This window comes from Pelophylax lessonae (assembly GCF_965119305.1).
Source record: "Pelophylax lessonae genome assembly, chromosome: 11".
In the NCBI taxonomy this organism is placed as follows: domain Eukaryota; kingdom Metazoa; phylum Chordata; class Amphibia; order Anura; family Ranidae; genus Pelophylax; species Pelophylax lessonae.
In genome coordinates this window covers 123,344,154-123,362,285 of record NC_138778.1, presented here as the reverse complement: position 1 = coordinate 123,362,285, position 18,132 = coordinate 123,344,154, and the positions used below count along the sequence as shown (strand labels likewise).

General features: G+C 42.2%; 2 protein-coding genes across 2 annotated transcripts in view; one reads left to right on the top strand and one right to left on the bottom strand.

Annotated features, from left to right (window-relative positions):
• Window positions 1-18,132, top strand: part of SGSH (N-sulfoglucosamine sulfohydrolase) — a 133,846-nt gene that overhangs the window by 80,852 nt on the left and 34,862 nt on the right. Inside the window, exons 5-6 of the mRNA XM_082272530.1 lie at window positions 9,706-9,862; window positions 15,431-15,512. Coding sequence (XP_082128656.1) covers window positions 9,706-9,862; window positions 15,431-15,512 — 239 coding nt within the window. The remainder of the gene's footprint in view (window positions 1-9,705; window positions 9,863-15,430; window positions 15,513-18,132) is intronic.
• Window positions 6,143-8,469, bottom strand: LOC309566788 (far upstream element-binding protein 1-like; the record flags this gene model as incomplete). Its single annotated transcript, XM_082272094.1, is given in 3 exon segments — window positions 6,143-6,859; window positions 6,863-6,933; window positions 6,936-8,469. Coding segments are annotated over 3 exon segments (1,959 nt in total). The 3' UTR covers window positions 6,143-6,505.

Sequence of the window (18,132 nt, the reverse complement as noted above, 5' to 3'; positions counted from 1 at the left end):
GTCTGATGAGACCAAGATAAACTTATTTGGTTCAGATGGTGTCAAGCATGTGTGATGGCAACCAGGTGAGGAGTACAAACACAAGTGTGTCTTGCCTACAGTCAAGCATGAGTATCATGCTGATGATGGTGGTGAGTGTCATGGTCTGGGGCTGCATGAGTGCTGCCGGCACTGGGGAGCTACAGTTTGGGGGAATCATGAATGCCAACATGTACTGTGACATACTGAAACAGAACACGGTCCCCTCCCTTCAGAGACTGGGCCGCAGGGCAGTATTCCAACATAATGACCTCAAACACACCTCCAAGACGACCACTACCTTGCTAAAGAAGCTGAGGGTAAATGCTATGGACTGGCCAAGCATGGCTCTAGACCTGAAACCTATTGAGCATCTGTGGGGCATCCTTAAATGGAAGATGGAGGAGCGCAAGGTCTCTAACATCCACCAGCTCTGTGATGTCGTCCTGGAGGAGTGGAAGAGGACTCAAGTGGCAACATGTGAAACTCTGGTGAACTCCATGCCTAAGAGGGTTAAGGCAGTGCTGGAAAATAATGGTGACCACACAAAATATTGACACTTTGGGCCCAATTTTAAAATTTTCACTTAGGGGTGTACTCACTTTTGTTACCAGCAGTTTAGACATTAATGGCTGTGTGTTGAGTTATTTTGAGGGGACAGCAAATTGACACTGCTATACAGTGGGTACGGAAAGTATTCAGACCCCCTTAAATTTTTCACTCTTTGTTATATTGCAGCCATTTGCTAAAATCATTTAGGTTCATTCTTCTTCCTCATGAATGTACACATAGCACCCCATACTGACAGAAAAACACAGAATTGTTGACATTGTTGCAGATTTATTAAAAAAGAAAAACTGAAATATCACATGGTCCTAAGTATTCAGACCCTTTGCTCAGTATTTAGTAGAAGCCCCCTTTTGATCTAATACAGCCAGGAGTCTTTTTGGGAAAGATGCAACAAGTCTTTCACACCTGGATTTGGGGATCCTCTGCCATTCCTCCTTGCAGATCCTCTCCAGTTCTGTCAGGTTGGATGGTAAACGTTGGTGGACAGCCATTTTTAGGTCTCTCCAGAGATGCTCAATTGGGTTTAAGTCAGGGCTCTGGCTGGGCCATTCAAGAACAGTCACGGAGTTGTTGTGAAGCCACTCCTTCGTTATTTTAGCTGTGTGCTTAGGGTCATTGTCTTGTTGGAAGGTAAACCATCGGCCCAGTCTGAGGGCCAGAGCACTCTGGAGAAGGTTTTTGTCTAGGATATCCCTGTACTTGGCCGCATTCATCTTTCCCTCGATTGCAACCAGTCGTCCTGTCCCTGCAGCTGAAAAACACCCCCACAGCATGATGCTGCCACCACCATGCTTCACTGTTGGGACTGTATTGGACAGGTGATGAGCAGTGCCTGGTTTTCTCCACACATACCGCTTAGAATTAAGGCCAAAAAGTTCTATTTTGGTCTCATCAGACCAGAGAATCTTATTTCTCACCATCTTGGAGTCCTTCAGGTGTTTTTTAGCAAACTCCATGCGGGCTTTCATGTGTCTTACACTGAGGAGAGGCTTCCGTCGGGCCACTCTGCCATAAAGCCCCGACTGGTGGAGGGCTGCAGTGATGGTTGACTTTCTACAACTTTCTCCCATCTCCTGACTGCATCTCTGGAGCTCAGCCACAGTGATCTTTGGGTTCTTCTTTACCTCTCTCACCAAGGCTCTTCTCCCCCGATAGCTCAGTTTGGCCGGACGGCCAGCTCTAGGAAGGGTTCTGGTCGTCCCAAACATCTTCCATTTGAGGATTATGGAGGCCACTGTGCTCTTAGGAACCTTAAGTGCAGCAGAAATCTTTTTGTATCCTTGGCCAGATCTGTGCCTTGCCACAATTCTGTCTCTGAGCTCTTCAGGCAGTTCCTTTGACCTCATGATTCTCATTTGCTCTGACATGCATTGTGATCTGGAAGGTCTTATATAGACAGGTGTGTGGCTTTCCTAATCAAGTTCAATCAGTATAATCAAACACAGCTGGACTCAAATGAAGGTGTAGAACCATCTCAAGGATGATCAGAAGAAATGGAAAGCACCTGAGTTAAATATATGAGTGTCACAGCAAAGGGTCTGAATACTTAGGACCATGTGATATTTCAGTTTTTCTTTTTTAATAAATCTGCAACAATGTCAACAATTCTGTGTTTTTCTGTCAGTATGGGGTGCTATGTGTACATTCATGAGGAAGAAGAATGAACTTAAAAGATTTTAGCAAATGGCTGCAATATAACAAAGAGTGAAAAATTTAAGGGGGTCTGAATACTTTCCGTACCCACTGTACAAGCTGTGCACTCACTACTTTATATTGTAGCAAAGTATAATTTCTTCAGTGTTGTCACATGAAAAGATATAATAAAATATTTACAAAAATATGAGGGGTGTACTCACTTTTGTGAGATAATGTAGATAAAATCGCATGTAAATCCAAGTGTCAAACAATATGGAAGAGAGAACGTTTCAACCAACAAAGTGTCCGGCTACCAAGTGTGGCGACGTCAAATGACTTGGCTCCTACCGACATGTTTCGTCATCATAGATGTCATCGGGGGCATGGTCACATAATACGTTGGTCGCTATTTATATATGGTAAAACCTGGAAATAAAAACAAAAAATATGCTCTGTCGCAGTACTAATGACACAGCAGGAGCAGGTTGCCAGCAGCGCATGTGCGCACCCTAAATTCGGAAGTAGCAGAAGAAGTACAGGTACGCGATACTGCCTGTAGTAGCCGCCACCCCACAGTAAGTGTACGTGGGACGGTCGGCAAGAGGTTAATGCTGTCTCTTTTTACACAGACCAGTTTTGGGCTCACATTTGTATAAAGCAGAGAGGGATATCATCACGCAAAAATCTCTTCAAACACATCCACAGGTAAAAAAGCTACTCACATTATTTAGTGTCTCCCAGACACCCAGGGATCATCTGCCAGTAATTTTTAAAATTACCACTGGCCATCGCTCTGGAGGCAGGAGCCGATGCTGTCTGTATATGGACTTGGAGACCCGAGATAACCTCTCGCCCCTACTCCATATAGGTTTAGTCTCCCAAATAGACATCATCAGGAAGTTAAGGACTCCACTTTAATTTCAGGCACTGGCAATTTTTTGGCACATTTACTTGAATGATAATTTTTGACAATATTTACATCAAACATTTTATTTACCGTAAACATTTTTTATTTAGTTTAGTGGTTTGGATATATCCAGCACATGCAGATTTAAAGAGAGTAGCACACTTTTTATTATAGGAAGAGAGAATGAACTACCACAGCACTCCACAGTTCAACAAAACTACCGTTTTTTTTTTTTTTTTAAATTGTGACAGCTAGTGGTGGGGAGAAGATCTCGCTGTCAGATTGTGGGGAAGGGGGGTGTCGATTCATTTGTAACATGTTACACCCTGAATATGTGTGTAACATTGGGTGTAACATGTACAAAAAGTGAACTTATCCTTTAAACTAAATTAACTTACCTCTAATAAAGTCAAAATATGTAAACCATAAGAAAGATTTTAGAGGTCATGGGTTAAAATATGGTAGCTGTTTATTTTATATATAAAAAGTGCATTTTGTCTAAACATTGAGACCTGGAATGTGTTCCTGGTAGCTACCCAGTCTCTTGATCACTCCCCCACATGTTCACCCTTCCCTTATTTTCATGCCATTTTGATCCTTCCTTCTCATCCGTCTGCTTCCGCAACTCACCCACTGTGGGCTCTTTGGGGCGCACTAATGGTTGCGGGTCCCGAGGCTGGGCATGATGGAGGCTCTGCCCCCCCCCCACCTCAACCTGCTCCTTCCTGTCGCCTCGAGATCTCACATCGTAACCCCTTTTTGTGTCTCTTTCATCCTGCAACGTAATAACGGATTAATCCACACCTCTCCCCCATCCTTTCCCAGAACCCAGGGGCGCTGGGGCAGCTGGCTGCCCGGCCCATCTCACGTTACCCTGTTAATGTACCTTCCTGAAGAATGACCACGCTGTGACACCTCCCTCCCCTGCATACCCCACCTCTGCCTTACCCTCTTGATACGTTGTACATCCTTGCCCCCTTTTAATACATAAGTCATATAACCAACTTGCTCTACCTGGTTACCCACTATAGGAGTTCCTTCTCTTTCATATATCCATCCCCATACCCGCCACTCCCCCTCCCACACTCTGTCCCTTTCTCAGCTATGCTGCCTCAATAAGGTTAATGGAAGCAATGTACTATACAGACAAGGTGCTAATATTTGCTCATTGTATTATATTCTGCAGAATCACTCAAATAGATATTCAATTTAGTTCTGGATGATGTTTCAGACAGAATCGGTTCCATTGTATTACTTTGACACCAGATTATGTTATTGTTATTTATATTCCTACCTGTTCTATGACCTTTTATATTCTAAAAAAATATTTGAAACATAAGTTATTATTTAACCATTTCAAGCCCGGACACTTTCACCCCCTTCCAGTCCAGGGCAATTTTCAGCTTTCAGCACTGCCACACTTTGAATGCCAATTACTCAGGCATGTAACACTTTACCCAAATGAAATTTTTATCATTTTGTTTAGACTGATAGAGATTTATTTTGGTAGTATTTAATCATCACTGAGTTTTTTTGCTATGTAAATTAAAAAAATACCGAAAACTTTGCAAAATAGCATTTTTTTTGTTTTATTTTATAACATTTTGTAAATATTCTTTCTTCATAAATTTAGGCCAAAAGAAAAAAAAGTGCATTTTGGTGACAGTACTAGAATAAAAAATGTAGTGTAATTAGAATATCACTAGGAATTGTTGCTTGGTTTACTAAAGGAATAGAGACTGTGAACTCTGGTATTGCAGTCGATCCAGAGCTTAGTAAATGAGGGGGAGCTTTGCTGATGTCCATCCATCCAATCGTGTGCAAGTGAAAATGCAGGTTTTTTTTGTTTGTTTTTGCCTTGTGTAGCCCTGCTCCCAGGGGAGTGGCTTAATGCAGGTATATCCTCTTCACTTCGGTTGCCCTGAGCCTGCTCCAACCCAACTGACACTATTGGTTCGGTCATGTTAAATGATCAAGACCACAAGAGATTGCAATAAGCTCGTCTCCGCTCTGGTGTCCACTACTAGGCCTCCGGCCTACTCCTCTGCGATCCGCAGCAGCTCTTCCCCTTCTTCACAGCACGCTGTCCTCGAGACAAGAGAGCGAAAGTTGATCCCGCCCCCCTTTAGAAAGACACTCCCAGCAGGCTCCGTGAGTCACATTGCTCCCTGATAGAAGAGTCCTTTCGCATAGCAGTCTATGGTCCTGGCTCCTCTCGGAACTATATCTCCCATAATTCAAAGGTCACTGTCTTTGCAGAACTTTAATAACAAACAACAGTCTGAACAATACTAGCCGTGCGACCAGGCTAGACTTACATTGCGTACTTTTTCTTATAAAGGAAAGCTTCATCTCATCTGGAGCAACTGCACTTCCAAAGTGCACAATCTATTTCCTTTAGCATATCAACCCAAATGTATAGCACCAGCCTCATGTACAGTACAGTACATTAATGATGTTTTTGAGCCAGGGACATCATGCTAAAACAAACAGTCCCCATTGCAGAACGTTTGGTTCAATGCCTCTTCCAAAAATACACAACAGGTTTTTGGTTAATGAACGAGAGCAACAATTAATAAGGTCTGGGCACTCTATCTGCATGTGGTCATCCAACAATTCTCATCCCTGTCACTGATGGAGTAACTAGAGTACTGGTGTCTAGCTACCAGTGGGTTGTGCCCTTGGTGATGTCACTTAGGGGTCTAGTTATAAAAAGATCACTGTATGAATGTGACAATTGTTGGCAGAGCTGCAAAAATAAAAAATTGCTGTATTTTGTGTAATATGAAGGAAATAGGGGTCATTTAAGATGATGATAAAATAACACCTCATGCGATGGAATAACCATTTTTGACAAATTATAGGTTTCAACACCAATGTTCACTTCATGTAAAACAAGAAAGATTACACATATTAGTGACCTTTTATGTTTGTAAATTGAAAAATTTTTAGAGAAAATTATCATGAGGAAAGGAGTAGATCTTTTTTTTTTTTTTTTTTTTTTTACCGACACAGGAGGTTTCATATTATTTATTGTAAAGCACAAAACAGGCATTTTTAAAAGTGATGAAGTTATACATTGAAAAAGTACATTTTTATCACAAAAGCATTCTTTGACCACATAATAGTTGCAAATATATTTGCTGGAATGTGTACATCTACACTAATACTAAAAACAAACCAATTTTGTCATTTCTACACAGAAATATAGCCTCCTATCAGTCAGTAGTGATAGTTTCTGTACATTTTTCAAAAAACATTTTTTTTTAAACCAAAACAAAAAAATTAAGATCTTCATCAAGGCGTCTGCATCCAAACATTTAACAAAGGTTTTCCCCAACACAATGAAGCAAATACTGTACTGTCCACTTCGCATTACTGGCCCTGAGGCGCAGGAGGGTGCTGTGGCATTGTCTGGGGACTCGTGGTCTGTGCGTAATATGCAGCTTGTTGTCTGTAGTATTCTGCCCAGGCAGCACTGTAATCAGGCTGGCCAGCAGGTGGTGCTGCACCTGCAGCTGGAACCGTTTGGCCTTGCTTTTTGTAATATTCTTCCCATGCTTTGGAGTAGTCTTGAGGTGGGGCTTGCTGGCCCATTTTTTTGTAGTACTCTTCCCAAGCTTTTGTGTAATCCACTTGGCCACCTTGAGGGGCAGGTGGAGCATCCACTTGTCCATTAGTTTGGGTTGGAGCTGGTCCAGCAGATGGAGCTGCAGGTGGCTGAGGTGCTTACTGCTGGTAATAGTGAGCATAATAAGCTGCCCATGCTGCAGAATTGGGGTCTGTTCCTGCTTTACTGGCTGAGCTGGCTGCTGCCAATGTGGGTATGTGTTGCCCCAGCCCTGGGGGGCATATGGCGCGGGGGGACCATGTGGTTGTGGACCTGGGGGCCCTGGGTTATATGGCTGTTGGTTGTATGGTCCCATGGGAGCACCGGGGCCTTGGGGTCCAGGAGGTCCATGAGGGCCTGGCACACCTCCAGGAGGTCCATGAGGAACTGGGGGCCCTAAAGGATTAACTGGGCCCCCTATTTTTTCTTCAATTAGTTGCCTTGCATAGTCTATCTGTTGTGGAGAGCCACGGACAGTAAATAACTTCATGTTTGGATCTGAATTTGGTGGAGAGTTTCTCTGAAGCTCTATTTTGGCTCCCGATTGTTGGCTTATGTTCTTGATAGTTTCACCACCTTTTCCAATGATGAGCCCAGTTTTTACTGTGGGAACTGCAAAGTTAAATTCCTGCAGACCACCTGGGGGGCCCATATTCCAGTTTCCTTGTCCTCTACCCCTTCCTCTGCCACCTGGACCAGGACCACCATTATTTCCGGCCTGGACACTGCGTAGTAAGTCTGTTATGATCTCTGCAGCATGTTGACATCTGTCTGGAGGACCTGTGATCTGTGCTATTCTTTCGGGAGTTGAGCCATCATCTGGTTTAAACTGGATTCTGACGCCTGCATCACTCTGAATTCTCTTGATCATTTCACCATTCCTGCCTATTACAATTCCAACAGCAAACCGAGGTATGGGTACATCAATTCCTTCATTCCCGCCTATTCTTGAGCCACAATCATTTCTTTGCTCTCTGAAACCTCCTTGATCACGTATTAATTCTAACACCATATCCTTCGCTTGCTGCACTTTGTAAGGATCTCCTGTAATTCTTAATGGCTTGTCTGCTCCTGTGTTTTGGGGTCCATCCTGAATCATGACCATCTTGACTCCTGCACGTTCCTGAAGTTGTTTAATAGTTTCCCCTCCTTTTCCAATGACTAGTCCAGCTTTACCAGCCGGAATCATGATTTCCTGAACTGCATTCCCAGGGCCATCTCCATGGTATCCGGGAGTGGGCCTTCCCTTTTCAACAATTTGATCAAGCATTCTCTTTGCAGACTGGACAGAATCAGGGGTTCCAGTTAACATGCAGGATCGGTCAGGCATTCCACCACTATCTGGAGCAATCTGAATCTTGCAGCCAGAATCCTGCTGAATGCGTGATATCTGTTCACCACCTCTACCAATGATGAATCCAACCATTCCATCTGGAACTTTGTACTCCTCAGTAAGAACAGACCTCTGTTGTTGATGCATAGGAGGCCCTGCAGGTGGAAACGAGTCATTTGTTGGAGCTACTTTCTTTGCCTCTGGCTGATCTCCATCATCTAATGGTCTCTTCTGCCCTGTAAAGTTATAGTCGTTTGAATTCATAGGTGGTGGTGCTGTATCTCCTCCTATTTTTGCAGCAATCTGTCTCGCTCTCTGCAATGCGTCCAAGAAGGCATCGTTGACCCCTCCGGCGTTTCCCGCGTTGGGTGGAGGGACGGTGGAGTAGTCGCTCATGTTTCTTTTAGCGGGTCTCTCATCGCCTGCACTGTTGTGTGAGTGTCTAGAGCGGCCGCGCAGTGTGAAGGGAAGAGAGAAAATGGCGCCCGAACTCCCTCGCGCTGTGGTGGTAACCGGAGTAGATCTTTTAACCTCTTGTCGACCGCTGCAAGTACATATACTGCGGCGGTCAGCCCCTCACAGGCAAAGTGATGTACCGGTATGTCACTAGCCTGTGAGGCTCTGGGGAGCGAGCGCACGCAGCCGGAGGCGCGCTCCCGCGCGGTCACGGACCCCCCCCCCCCCCGCGCGTGTGAGCGGCGGACCCGATGTCCGCCGGTCACTCACGATCGTTCGTGACAGCGGGAGAAAGGCAGGCGGCTAGTGTAAACAAGCCGTCTATCATTCTCCCCTGTGTAGAAACAGTGATCATACGGTTCTACTATGTAGGACCGTTGATCATTGTTCCTACACTTCAAGCCACAGCCAATCACAGTTAGAATCACGCCCCTAGGGACACACACACACAGCCCCTCCCTCTCAAATAAAGTTAACCCCTTCACTACCAGTGTCATTTTACAGTAACAGTGCATATGTATAGCACTGATTACTGTAGTAATGTCACTGGTAACCCCAAAAGTGTCAAAAATATCAGTCAAGGGTCCGATCTGTCCGCCCCAATGTCGCAGTACCGCAAAAAAAATCGCAGATCGCCGCCATTACGCGTTAAAAAAAAAAAAACAACAAAAATGACAAAAATCTTTCCCTTTGTTAGTAAACGCGATAACTTTTGCGCAAACCAATCAAAATACGCTTTTTGCGATTTTTTTTTTTTTTACCAAACATATGTAGCATAAAACAAATTGGCTGAAAATGTTAAAAAATTTTGATTTTTACAATTTTTTTGGGGGAATTTCATATAAAAAAATGTGAAAAATATTGTTATTTTTGCAAAATTGACGCTCTTTTTTTGTTTATAGCGCATGATCAAAAAATCGCACAGGTGATCAAATACCACCAAAGGAAAGCTCTGTTTGTGGGATAAAAAGGACATCAAATTCGTTTAGGTACAGCGTCGCACGACCGCGCAATTGTCCGTTAAAGTCACGCAGTGCCGAATCGCAAAATACCCCCTGGTCAGGAAGGGGGTAAAATCTTCCGGGGCTTAAGTGGTTAAACTTGGGGTGTAGCACATTTTACACTATTCAGTAACTTGTAATAAAAGCTAATATTTGATCTTTTTTTTTCTCACAGGCCGTTCTTTCTCTATGTTGCTTTCCATGATCCGCATCGCTGTGGACACTCCCAGCCTCAGTATGGAGCATTCTGTGAGAAATTTGGAAATGGGGAACCTGGAATGGGACGAATTCCAGATTGGAAACCACAGTATTATACGGCTGATCAAGTTCAGGTGAAATCTACTGAAACTATGATTCTTCAGTAATAAAGACTGATCTGCAGATGGCTTTGACATATTCTAGAGGGTGTTTTATATGGTGAACACTCTAGTGTGGTTGTTAGTAAAAAAAATTACAAGTGTGCCCATCCTGTGCATAGCAGGGTTTGTTTTTGAGAAAATTCTGTATTTGCACAAGTTCACAGAGCTATGAGTGGTCTTCACATTTTATAAGTCCAAGATCAGATTTTAAGTTTAAAGCAGGGTTAGGCTATAAAAAAATATCCCAAGCTTTGAACCTCTCATGGATCACTGTTCAATCCATCATCCGAAAATGAAAAAAGTATGGCTTAGCTGCAAACCTACCAAGACATGGCCGTCCACCTAAACTGACAGGCTGGGCAAGGAGAGCATTCATCAGAGAAGCAGCCAAGAGGCCCATAGTTACTCTGGAGGAGCTGCAGAGATCCACAGCTCAAGTGGGAGAATCTGTCCACAGGACAACTATTAGTCATGCAGTCTACAAATCTGGTCTTTATGTTCGAGTGGCAAGAAGAAAGCAATTGTTGAAAGAAAGCCATAAAAAGTCCCGTTTGCAGTTTGCGAGAAGCCATGTGGGGGACACAGCAAACATGAAAAAAAGGTGCTCTGGTCAGATGAGACCAAAATTTAACTTTTTGGCCTAAAAGCAAAACGCTATGTGTAGCAGAAAACTAACACTGCACATCACCCTGAACACACCATCCCCACCGTGAAACATGGTGGTGGAAGCATCATGTTGTGGGGATGCTTTTCTTCAGCAGGGACAGGAAGCTGGTCAGAGTTGAAGGGAAGATGGATGGAGCCAAATACAGGGCAATCTTAGAAGAAAACCTGTTATGCCCCGTACACGCGTTCCGATTATCGTTCGACAAAACTTGCTTTTTACCTGGTCTCACTAAAATCTGATCGTTAGTACACAGCTTTCGACAGCCGATCACAACAGTTGATCCAACAAAATCCGAAAGGACAAACAGGACAACTTCTGTCGTACGACATCTTCTCGAACGATAATCGTTTCGTCAGTACAGTATTCGTACGCTAAAGTCGATCGACAAATACCACGCATGATCAGAAACAGTAAATAATCTGCAGGGGTCAGACGTATATACATCACTTCCGTTACGTAGCTAAGAAAAATACACTTGGTCAGTGAATCGTACAAAGAAAGTCGGATGGTTTGTACGCAGAGTTGCTTTCGATTTTAGTAACATACAACAATTATGAAACTTTAGTTGTACGATTATCGTACGATAATCGGAACGTGTGTACAGGGCATAAGAGTCTGGAAAAGACTTGAGACTGGGGTGGAGGTTCACCTTCCAGCAGGACAACGACCCTAAACATACAGCCAGAGCTATAATGGAATGGTTTAGGTCAAAGCATATTCATGTGTTAGAATGGCCCAGTCAAAGTCCAGACCTAAATCCATTTGAGAATCTGTGGCAAGATTTCAAAATCTGCTGCTCAGACACTCTCCATCCAATATGACAGAGCCTGAGCTAGTTTGCAAGGAAGAATGGACAAAAATGTCACACTCTAAATGTGCACAGCTGATAGAAACTTGCCCAAAATGACTTGCAGCTGTAATTGCAGCAAAAGGTATTGGATCGGGGGGGGGGGGGGGCGACTGTATACAAATGATGCCACACTTTTCAGATTTTTTTTGTAAAACATTTTTAAAACCATTTGTTATTTTCCTTCCACTTCACAATTATGTGCCACTTTGTGTTGGTCTGTCACATAAAGTCCTAATAATATGCATTTATGTTTTTGGTGTGGAAAATTTCAGGGGGTATGAATACTTTTTCAAGGTACTGTATTGTAACTTACCCAGTCCTTAGAAAAGGTGGCTGCATAATAGTTTATTTTTTACTTTCTTTTCATCTGGTGATACTGCCAGCAAAATATTCTTATCCTTACACATCGGCATGAGCATCAGAACTGGACCATGGAGCAATGGAAGAAGGTGGCCTGGTCTAATGAATCACTTTTTCAACATGTGGATGGCTGGGTGCGTGTGTGCCTACCTAGGGAAGAGATGGCATCAAGATGCAGCATGGGAAGAAGGCACGCTGGCAGAAGCAGTGTGATGCTTTGGGCAATGTTCTGCTGGGAAACCTTGATCCTGCCATTCATGTGGATGTTACTTTGACATGCAATAATAAATTGGTGTGTAAACAGAGTATTATATTACTTACATCAGGATGCAGCATCCCAAGCAAACGTATTCACAAACAAGAAAGAATAGAGGGGAGGAAAAACTGCACCCTAAAGCAGAAATCCTGCTCTAAACAAAAGAGGGACTTTAAATGTTCCTAACAATAGGAAGAAGATCAAGAAAAATTTGATATAAAAACAAAATTTTTATTTGAATTTAAAAGAAGCGCTATGTCAATAAAAACATTTGAAAATAGCTGGTTGTATCAGACAATTGCAACAAGCGTATGGAATAAACTCTTTTCGCGATATTTTGCTTCTTCAGGATTCCCGATGAGAGATGACCAGCTGAAACAGATAAAATGCATGCAGCAATAACAAATCATCAAAAAAAAATATGAATGACGCAAAGACATAAATGGAACAAAATACAAAACCAAAACAAAAAAGACCTAAAGGAAGAAAAAAAAAAAAAGATGGCACCTGCGGTAGCCCCACCGGTGTTCCAATATGGTGCCCGCTGTATTTCCAGTTCTTTCCAGAAATTACATTATCGCTGGTGACTTGCCTGTGTGATCTAGACACCACCGGATGTGTGGAGTGCCCAAAGTCCGATCCATGGAGGGCCCCACCTCACAACTTACAGGTTTTAAAGAATCTGCTACTGGTGGCTTGGTGCCAGATACCACAGAATAACCTCAGGTGTCTAGTGGCATTCATGCCTCAATGGGTCAAGGCTGTTTTGGCAGCCAAGGGGGGACATACTCATTAGATGGATGGTCATAATGTTAAGGCTGATTAGTGTATAGTGGTATATAGGGTTACATAGTGCTATTAACTTTGTCATTTCAAAATTTGATCAAAGGAGAAGTACAGCCATAGCTCGTTTGATTGTTATTCTCCTGTGGATCACAGGAATGCAGTGTGTTCTGCACTCGTGACCCATTTCCAGCCGAAAGCGGCTGGCTGGCGTTGTAGTTGGCTGATGTCACAGAGCCGGTCCAGGCTGGGGAAAGATCACAACCATATGCTTGGGATCCACCCAGGAGCCTTGACCAGCATCTGGCTCAGCCTCTCAGTGAGCCGCTGAGAGCTTGAGCCAGCTGCTCCAGCCCCCTCCACTGCCCAGAGCTCCAGTGAGCACGGGGGAGGGCAAAGCAGACAGTAGTGACTAGCAGTCACAGCTCTCTGCTCAGAGCAGTGGAGAGAACTGAGGGATCAGCAGTGTTTGAATGCTCAGTTCTCATCCTTTGATATGGTGGGGACAGATCCAACTAGGTAAGTATGATTTTTTTTAAAAATTGGACAACTACGAACTGTTCAAAAGTTAGTGGTATTTAGCAGAGAATGTAAAATCTAACCAGTAAAACCATGTTTATTGGAATTTATTTATCCGTATGGGTCACAACGGGCAATAAAAATAGATTTAATTTCATTAATCTTAGAAAATCAAAGGCCAGCTGAAGGAGTGGTAGTGTGTTTCCAATACAATACACATCTTGTCTGTACACATCTCAGTAAATGTAATTCTAGAGATTGTAATGCCTTATTGTCCATTAACCACTTTATGTCTGCTCACATTGCTGCTACTGCAACAATGTGGCTCGTTATCGTCCAGCGACCTAAACTTACGTAGCTGGACTCCTCCCTTTGTGGGCGGCGTGCTTCCGCTGTGTTCAGTCACAGCGGGAGTCGGGCCAGGGGAGGAGCAGCGGCAATCCCCGCTGCTCTTTCCCGATCGTCTGGGAATCGAGTGTGGAGATCCGCCCACTTGTGTAAACAAAGCGGGCGGATCTCCTAAGTGACAGGCAGGGTCAGATTGCAGGGTTCAGCATAGCTGAACCTGCGATCTGTCCCTGTGTCACTCAGTCACCTCCCCCCACACACGTCAGTAAGCACCAGGCATACATTAACCCCTCCCTCTCCAATAAAATTAACCCCTTCCCTGCCAGTGTCATTTTTACAGTAACAGTGCATATTTATAGCACTGATTACTGCAGTAATGTCACTGGTACCCCCAAAAGTGTCAAAAATGTCAGTCAAGGGTCCGATCTGTCCGCCGCAATGTCGCAGTCCTGCAAAAAAATCGCAGATCGCCGCCATTACTCGTTAAAAAAAAAAAAAAACACCAAAAATGACAGAAATCTTTCCCTTAGTTAGTAAACGCAATAAATTTTGCGCAAACCAATCAAAATACGCTTATTGCGATTTTTTTTTTTACCAAAAATATGTAGCAGAAAACAAATTGGCCAAAAATGATAAAAAATTTAGATTTTTACATTTTTAGGGGGGGAATTTCATATAAAAAAATTTGAAAAATATTGTTATTTTTTCAAAATTCTTGCTCTTTTTTTGTTTATAGCGCAAAAAGTAAAAATCGCACAGGTGATCAAATACCACCAAAAGAAAGCTCTGTTTGTGGGAAAAAAAGGACGTAAATTTTGTTTGTGTACAGCGTCGCACGACCGCGCAATTGTCAGTTAAAGTCGCACAGTGCCGAATCGCAAAAAGTGGCCCAGATGTAAGACAGCAAAATCCTCCGGTGGTAAAGTGGTTAATCTTAGAAAATCAAAGGCCAGCTGAAGGAGTGGTAGTGTGTTTCCAATACAATACACATCTTGTCTGCACACATCTCAGTAAATGTAATTCTAGAGATTGTTTGTAATGCCTTATTGTCCATTAATTGAAAAAAATTATGGTTTTGACTTGATTCCAAAAACTCGGTATATCTGGGCAGGACTAGGCAGGATTTGGTTGTTTGTCATATCCAGCAAAGGGAGGAGAAATGAGGGAAGAGTTTATGTAGGGTTTTGGTTACACTGTGGGTCGTCTGCAGAATCCTGTCTTTTTGTTGATCTGTAAAAGTAATGTCTAAGCTAGGTACATTTCCCATTTTGCAAAATACAGTGATAGACAACAATTTGAAATGCTCCCAAGCCAATCCTCCAAACTCTGAGGGGATTATCACTGGGGCTTACTCCATGTGTGGATGAGATGTTTTAGTTGAGTTGTTTTAGACCTACTATGAATGTCTTAAAGAGGCTGGAAGATTCAAATGGATCATACGTGATCCAGATTAAACTTCCCCGATTCAGGCAATGGATGGAAAGCTCCATCTCTGGAGAAATTTTTTGACCAACATGACCGTAAAATAGAGCAGTTGGATACAGAACAAATTTACACAGATGTCTGATATCTCAAGCCTTGTATATGCATTTTATTTCTGAAAATATTAGTAGTTTTTACCTGAACATTAACCCCACATTTATTTTTCTTCAGCTTACTGTCCTTAAAATAGAATCTTTTAAAAAAAAATAACAGTTTATACTGTCACTGGCATTATCTGTAAAATGAGACCACTGTGTTTTGTTTATTTTATTTCAGGTTCCTTATTTCATTCAAGACACACCCAGTGCCAGGGCAGACATTGCCGCACAGTATACAACAATTGGCCGGATGGACCAAGGTTAGTGGTAGTTCTTTCCCATATTTTTTCCACCCACTGTGGCTCAGATTTAGAAGGTAAAATATTTGCATGGAAAAATATATACAGTTAGTGTTAAAAAGAACAGCAGTGTGTGTAAAAAAGTTTAAAAAGCTCAAAATCCTTAATAGCTTTTATTTCCATACACATAAATGCATTGGGAACACTGCACAGTCTATTCCAGATCAAAACATGAAAAAAACTGTTTCAAATGTATTACAGAAAATGAAGAAAAAAGAAAATTAGGCAATGTCTGCATTTTTCTTTACAATCTCAAACAATTACTGTATAAACTGAAAAATGTAGCTTTCCTGTGAATTACTGAACTAAAATTTAGTTGTATAACCACTGTTTCTCAGAACTGATTCACATCTGTGTTGCATGGAGTCCACCAATTTCTGGCACCTGTGAACAGGTACAGTCAGGTCCACAAATATCAAATCCATTGTGATGGTGTATAGAGCCAAAAACATTAGAATTGTGTCGATGTCCCAATATTTATGGACCTGCCTGTATTTCAGACCAGGACGATTGCACTACATTCCACAGTTCCTCTTCCATTTCTTGGTTTTACCTTAGAAACCGCATTTTTGATGTCACAAGTTTTCTATTGGATTAAGGTCTGGGGATTGGTCTGGCCACTCCATAGCGTTAATCTTATTGGTCTGGAACCAAGATGCTGCTCGCTTACTAGTGTGTTTGGGGTCGTTGTCTTGTTAAAACACCTATTTCAAGGGCATTTAATCTTCAGAGTAACACAACATGACCTCTTCAAGTATTTTGATGTATTTGGACTGATCCATGGTACGCGATAAATAGGCCTAAGCCCAGAGTATGAAAAACATCCCCATATCATGATGCTTTCACCACCATGCTTCACTATCTTCACAGTGTACTGTGGCTTGAATTCAGTGTTAGGGGGTCGTCTGACAAACTGTCTGTGGCCCCTAGACCCAAAACCATCAATCTTGCTTTTATCAGTCCACAAAATGTTGCACCATTTCTCTTTAGGCCAGTCAGTGTGTTCTTTGGCATATTGTAACCTCTTCAGCACTTTTTTTTTTTTTTCAACAATGGGACTTTGCGGCTGCTTCTTGCCGATAGCTTGGCATCACATAGTTGTCTTCTAATTGTTACAGTACTCACAGGTAACTTTAGACCTTCTTTGATCACCCTGAAGCTGATCATTGGCTGAACCTTTGCCATTTTGGCTATCCTTCAATCCATTTGAATGGTAGTTTTCTATTTCCTTCCACATCTTTCTGATTTTGATTTCCATTTTAAAGCATTTGAAATCATTTTAGCTGAACAGCCTATCACTTTCTGCACTTCCTTGATATGTTTTCTCCCCCTCCAATCAACGTTTTACTCAAAGTATGCTGTTTTTCTGAACAATGTCTGGAACGACCCATTTTACTAAAATTTTCAAAACGCGAAATGCACTATGCCCAGCATGGGCATTTGTCCTTAAATAAGGGCCACCTGTTGGACACCTGTTTTTTCACAGACAGAAAGACCTCACTAATTGAACTCCATACTGCTATTATTTTCACGCCCCTTTAAATTAATGGATTTATTTACACAGAACCAGCAGCATGCATGTCATGACTGTTGGGTCTGTTGGTTTTTCTATTACTCTACTACACCTACTAGTAAACGATTTGCAATGTTAGTTATGCTTATGTTGGACTTTGGACTGCTATTATTTTGAGTGTTTGTGCGTGTATGTATGTATGTGTATGTATGTGTATATATATATATATCACAGCCTTCTGACTTAGAGCTTTTACTTTTAATCTTGATATTAGTAGCTAGTCACATTCAACTGGACTTGTTTAGTAATGCCGTAGTAATGCTTTAGTAATGCAGAAGACCTTCAACAACATTTCTGAGTGACTTCCTCAGTTCAAACAAATATTGGATATGTACTCCTTTTTACCTACATGGATAGTCACCATGGTGTTGACAAATGTGTCGGATGTTCATCATCTAGGAACTTGATTGGATGTAAGAAGTTGTGAACTCACCAAGTACTAACAAAATCTAATTACCACAAAGCCATGAAGTCTAGAACCTTGACTTGGACAATTAAAAGCCTTCACAGACAGACTATAGAACTTTTCTGGCTATTAGTCATTTCTGTTGGTAAAGCTGACCATAAACTAGTGGATTTTTCAACGACCATTTCCAACGTTTTGTACAATTCTCAGTACATTTTGATAACTTGACTAATGTCATCCGAAAGTACATCAAAATGTTGTCTGCTTTCAACATTCGATTTTGTAAGGAATAAAGAAAACTACATCCACTGTTAGGGTCCTTTTACACTGATGCGCTTTTGATGAGTTCCCATTGACTGGAAGGTGCAGCATGGAGAGAGACTTTTTAAAGATGCAGCATGGAGGGAGGAACTTTAAAAATACAGTGCACCTAGAGTGTGAAGAGTCAAATGATTTAATGGGGAATAATTTCATGTACTTTTGAGGCCTTGAAAAAGAGCAGCAAAAGTGCACCACTGTAAAAGGAGCTTCGGAAATTTTTGAGTAAAATTATCCATCCTGCACTGTTGTCAAAATCAAACACTGATTTGACCCCATTTACA